Source organism: Rhodamnia argentea, chromosome 5 (assembly GCF_020921035.1).
Source record: "Rhodamnia argentea isolate NSW1041297 chromosome 5, ASM2092103v1, whole genome shotgun sequence".
In the NCBI taxonomy this organism is placed as follows: domain Eukaryota; kingdom Viridiplantae; phylum Streptophyta; class Magnoliopsida; order Myrtales; family Myrtaceae; genus Rhodamnia; species Rhodamnia argentea.
In genome coordinates, this window is record NC_063154.1 from 3,265,000 (window position 1) to 3,270,999 (window position 6,000).

The following is a 6,000-nucleotide window of genomic DNA, read 5'->3' on the forward strand; positions in this document are numbered from 1 at the left end:
CTGCAAAAGTACCAAAACCTCTTCTGACCATTCATAGTAAGCATCAGATGGAGGATAGAAATTGAAACAACTCAATTCAAAGTGCACATCTATTGGAGGGAAAATTAGCAAGGAGTATACTGCAATCCAACTCAAAACTCCCAACAAATCTATGGAAGCTACAGACTGAAATATTCCACTCTGACAAAACATCTGGCATTTTCTAGCTTAGATAATTCCAATCTTGTTTGCAACATCCAAAGCATCGTAATCCGGTGTCAACCTAACATATGCCTTCTTAGTCCCATCAGGCCTGCATAAAGCAAAGCAAAGTCACTCAGACTCGATCCATTAAAGTCGAGGCAGTTAATAGTTAACCAGCAGACGGCTAGACTAGAACTCCCAGTATACCAACCATTTTTTCAGTATTAGACAATTGAAAAAGAAATATTAACATACTCATCCAGCTTGATTTATCATCAGATCACCAATTACACAGCATTCAGCTGATTGTCTTGAACTGTTCAATACAAAACTCAACCACATTCATCCTGAATAAGAAACTTAGCTTCTGTCTTATCAGAGGAACAATTGTCAATAGAACAAACAGCACTTTATATGATCTTCTATTTGCCAGGACCCAACCATGCAAACTACTCAGTGAGCTGCCACAGAGAGTTCAAGATGATGAAAATTACCTGATCAAAGTGTTGACTTTCTTGGTCTGAATGTCATACATCTTCTTGACGGCATCTTTGATCTTTTTCTTGTCAGCACGAATGTCAACAATGAAGACTAGCGTGTTGTTGTCCTCAATCTTCTTCATTGCAGATTCAGTAGTAAGTGGATACTTCAGAATTTGATAATGATCCAACTTATTCCTTGGGGGTGCACTGATTCTTGGATACTTTGGATTTCTTTCCTTCTTCAATGTCCTTGGGCGATGAAATGTGACGGATGTCCTGATCTTCTTAACCTTCTTTTTGAAGGTTGCTGCACCTGATTTGACAGCCTTGGCGGCCTTCAATGCCTGGGCCTTAGGGTCGGCCTTTTTCGTAGTGTCAGCTGGATTCAGAGTAAAAATAAGAGTTAGTAAAGGGGATTCAGACGAAGCACAGACACAGAAAGTTCCCATAAGCAGGAACATAGTATTTCCTCTGTAAACCGATTGCCAACCAAATATCATGCATAAATTACCAATTAGAAAACATCACTTTCACGGTTAAATACAGCCTGCCAATGAAGATTGATACACGACTTCACATTAAAAAAAGGGGCAATCCTGCTAATCTAGGTTCCCTTCATAAGTATATCACAAGACATGCATAAATAGAGCATCAGACATCGTTAATTTCAGGACAACATAATGGCAGAGCTTCTTCTTATTCGACCATGAAACACTCAGATTAAGATAGGCCGACAAATCGTAATTAGAACAAAATCGAACAAGAGTGAAATGCTCATAAGCATCTGATCTGATCGTAGTCCTACCTCAACTCCTCCAGGTATCTATATAGCAATGCGATGGAACATTAATTCTCAAGGACTGGAAAGTTTACAGCTATTTTCTTCTTCACTACTACCAATGCCAACACACTAAAAAGTTCCCAGAAATGATATCAGCACCCGCCTTATCAAGACGAACCCTTACTGTACATCAGGCATTAGGAGCACAATACATCTCCCCAGATAAGCATACTAACACCAATTTCAAACGACAAAGTGCCAACAGAAGCGAAATCTCACCTTTAGCTGGAGCCATTTCCGGTCGACGAAATCCTACCTAAGCAAAGCTAAAACCTGGAGAATCCGCACATGAAAACAAGCACCGTAAGCCTCGACCCCAATAAACTAGCTGTAATTCAAGCGATTAAACAGATGAGCAACCACCAAGCAACAAAGTGAATAAGCATGCAGCAAGATCTTCTATGAAATCATTTCAGGCATTTACAGCAACAAATCAATTTGCCACGCCAAGAACTCAAACTTCCCCAAACTATTTTCGCATCGGTGGTAAAAAAGTACGCACAAAGAATCAATCCACGAGGAAAGAATCGAACAGAACGAAGAACGATAGGGATGCGAAAGAGACGGACCTGCTGGAGAGTTTAGCTCAGACACCACCGCGGCTTCCAGTGTCCCTAGGGTTTCTCTGCGGAGACGATAAAACCTTCCTTTATATAGGGCGCGGGGATTGACAACTTTGACCTCGTAGCTGGGCTTTTTTTGGGCCGGGGTACCCAAGCACTTAAGCCCAAGTAATCCACTGGCCACGATTCATGTCGGCCCAAGATGAAGGACGACGTTTTTGGAATATCGATGTGTGTTTAGGTCTCCTTCCTAAGTTTCGAGCATTCATAATGTTTGATTCATTTGCAAAATTAAAAAAAAGAAAACAAAGTGAAAGAGTTCCCTCAATATTTAAGGATAAAGTCTTTCATAGATTATTAGTGACAGCTTGAGGTTTTCGTTCAAACTATGTGCCTTTCAGCGTATAAGTGATAGACATGATCAACGAAAGGTTAAGGCCCAACATCGGATCTAAAAGTATTTGCGCGGCCACTCATGATTAAAAAAGTCATTAAACTCTCTATGTAAAACATGACCAAGCCTAAGAGAGCCAACATTGTTGACACCAAAATTTTGATTTTTCCTTTTTCAGTCATTTATTTTGCATAAATAAATTTAAAAAAATTAGGAACTAAGATTAGTTCCTACCAAAAATAACTAAATCATTTGTCATATAAGATAGTTTATTTTATGCATTCATGCATTACATTTTGCATTGGACCGGCGGCTCGGACCCGAAATTGATGCGTGAATGGGCCAACACCCATGGGAAATTCTAGCTAGAGCAAGTGATCTGAAAATTACAAGGTCTCAAGGCTTAATTTGCGCCTAAATCAGCCCATTTAATGTTTAATTTGGGAAAAAAAGCCTTTTAATTAAAGATGCTCATTAATTAAGAAAAAGGCTTTATGAAATAGAATATTTTTGTCTCCGAATCAAATTGCGATTATCCAAAGTTGAGGGACTATTTCATAATTAAATGAAAGTCGCAAAATCCTAATTTGTTCTATAAATGGGGACCTCCGTTCACAATTAATAGGAGGCCACTCAAGGCATATACGGCCAAAAAGAAGAATAGGAGTCCAAGCCAGGAGGAGAAGGCCAAAAAGAAGAATGAGCAACACCAAGATGAGTCAGAAGTCTTCTTCGACTGAATCCATCGAACGTTGAGGGAGAGTCGTCCAACTTCAATTTGACGACCACCAACCACCGACTTGTGGGCTTGTTCATGTCTTCGTCGGTTTATAATTTCTACTTTGCAGGTCCATCGTTGAACCTCCAAAAAAACTGCAAATTCTAGCCGCTGCCCCTTGCCGAGCCTTCATCGAGATGAAGTTGAGTTCTTGTGCGATCCCGACGAGGCATCCCGAATGAGCGGTTGCTCTAGCTTTCTCATGGTGGCTCAAGATCAGTCTCATGAAAACCTTATATTCCCTGAGAAAGTTCTACCCCGTGAAAACGCTCTTTAATGGAATTTTAGCTTTAGCTGATTGTGATTAAGAAACCACCGGTTTCGTTTGATGGGCTGAGAATGCACGACTTCCAGCGGTTCTAATCGTCCCACGTGGTGTTCGAATGTGCCCTTGCCTCGAGTTTGACCGATCTCAGTCCAATTGCTTCGTTTGGATCCCACCAAGAAGTCAAAACGTTTGATAGTATCTTGACGTGCAGGTTTATTTTGGTCAATTTCCTTTTGCAGGTTTGTATTGATGTACTCCTCACCAAGGATCATATTGTCCCAGCTCCGCTCACGGTCATCGCCAAGAAGCACCTGCAATAGGTCTGTCCAAGACGTCAAAGTCAAGACTGAAATGTCACCGAGTCGACGAGTCTTCACCCAGTAAAACGAGCTTTCTCCGCCGGTCCATCCACAAGCCTCCCGGCATCCGTGATCCTCAGCCGATTCGGTATCGTTTCGAGTTTGGAAAGCGTATCTTCGGATAAGGTAATTTCTAATCCTTGATTGATTTTTTTTATTTATTTATCAATATCTTGCCTATTTTGATTGTTCTCCTGTCAATTGCAAGATGTGAATCTTTTGATTGAAAAATTAAGAATTTTTTGGGCATATCTTTCTGAATTAAAAAACCCAATCTAAATTAGGAAAGTTGCTTTCCTGATAGGCATCGCTCATATTAAGTTGGACATATCCTACCCGTCGCCATCTTCGGATTTGTAAAAACGAGAAGTTAGCCAATTTGATCTTTTGCCATTAGATCCTATTCGCTATCTTCATAAGTCGATTTTTGATTTTTGATATCATGATTTTCGAAAATTTCAAAGAGTGGATATTCATGTTGTGATCATATTGATTGCTATCTTACTTTGGAATATTGGATTTGATGATGATGGATATCATCTTGGTTTGGTTTGCCATATATTGAAAATTCCCTAGAAATTTTAGTAAGATGTGGTTTATTAGAAATCCTATCGCATTGAAATTTTGGAATATAAATTAGGATAATAAAATCTTCAATGCACATCTAATCGCCAAAAATTCTCAATAAGATACTAAAAAATTCGGCTATATCTTGCATATCTCATGTCATATCATGCATATCCTATATTGCCGAAACTTCAAAAGAAAAATCAGAAAATTTGGTCTTGCATATCCTACATTGCCGAAACTTCAAAAGAAAAATCAGAAAATTTTCTCTTCCATATCCTATGCGTATTTCGAATATTTCATGCATATCTTGCCATATCCCACCTCAAATTTTCGCATACCACACTTTTGCATAATTACATATCACAGCTTGCGACGTCAACATGTCATATTCGCTTTATCATTATGTCATGTCATTCGCACGTCATGTAGACATCATGTCTAGGTTCATTCATCCTGGGTTAATTAATCTGCATGATAGGGCCATTTAGTTTAAAATCGCATGTTACTTAGGTTAGATATAATTTTCGCATGTTAGCTCAATTGGTTGCAAAATTGTTTGAATGTTATTCATGTCATCAATTATTTTTGCATGTAACTAGAGTAGATTGTTTTGCTCTTTACATCATGTTTTGTATGCCGTGTCATCTCGCATGCATTAAATTGGTTAGTCAAATTTTGCATATAGGAAAAGATGACTTAATTCTGCATTTTTTGGCATTGCATCCCGTCATTTAGGTAGAATTCATTTGTCATTGCATTCATACATTCATTGCATGCATTTAAACAAGTGGAAATCCAAAATCACTCCTTTCCTTTTGAACATGAAGTGAAAACAATTCAAGTTCAATTGCCAAACTTAGGATCTTTCATGGAATTTAAGGTACCGAAAGAGCATCAATTTTAACTAATTAATATAACCAAATTCCTGAACTCATAATCGCTGGTTCATAGAAATACAGTATTTCTCCCGATATTTTATTCAGATTTCTAATCAATCAACTAAAAATGATTAGTGGCGACTCCAAATCTTAAATCATTTAAATAAAACTAAAGTTGCGAACTAATCCATATTAGATTAATCATTTAATTAGCCTGATAATCCATTAACCTAATTTTTAGGTCGCAACAAACGTGGGCATTTTGGGCTTAAGAAGGGAATTGCTTGTCCAAATTTGCTTATGTAAGCCATTAGGTTGGGCAGATTTAATTAGGAGAAAGATTCTTTTTCCCGTCTAGAGCTAGTGGATTCTCGTTTGTTCCCCACCTAATTAAAAATCTTGATTTCAGAACTGAGGAGAATTTTTTTTGTGGTGAGCAAATTATTCATGCACCGACAAATCAAATTTTTTTTAAGTAATTTACTTTATTATGTTCTGTTCTTAGTTTGATCAAGTAGAGAAAAAGCAAATATACGATACTAAGATTAATGAATGAAAGCGATATATTAAATATTGCAGTTAGATGTTGTATACGGTTCACTTATTCAAAGACTAACTTATGAAAAATTACTGAAAACGTTATAAACCCATTGCCCGGGTGAAAATTCTGTTTTAAATATTTCA

At 37.9% G+C, this 6,000-nt stretch overlaps 1 protein-coding gene across 1 annotated transcript; it reads right to left on the minus strand.

The window, feature by feature from the left end:
* Window positions 1–61: 61 nt before the first annotated feature.
* On the minus strand, window positions 62–2,160 carry LOC115731643 (60S ribosomal protein L23a). The gene is made up of 4 exons (XM_048279374.1): window positions 2,076–2,160; window positions 1,726–1,779; window positions 678–1,044; window positions 62–292 (listed from the first exon to the last, which is right to left on the minus strand). The coding sequence occupies exons 2-4, from the start codon at window positions 1,739–1,741 to the stop codon at window positions 208–210; spliced, it is 468 nt and encodes a 155-aa protein (XP_048135331.1). The 5' UTR covers window positions 1,742–1,779; window positions 2,076–2,160; the 3' UTR covers window positions 62–207.
* Between the last annotated feature and the right edge of the window lie 3,840 nt (window positions 2,161–6,000).

Excerpts from the sequence above, each read along its gene's own strand:
- LOC115731643 (XM_048279374.1), bottom strand. Across the intron at positions 293-677 it reads AAAGTCAACACTTTGATCAG|GCCTGATGGGACTAAGAAGG; the intron begins GTAATTTTCATC and ends TGCTTTATGCAG.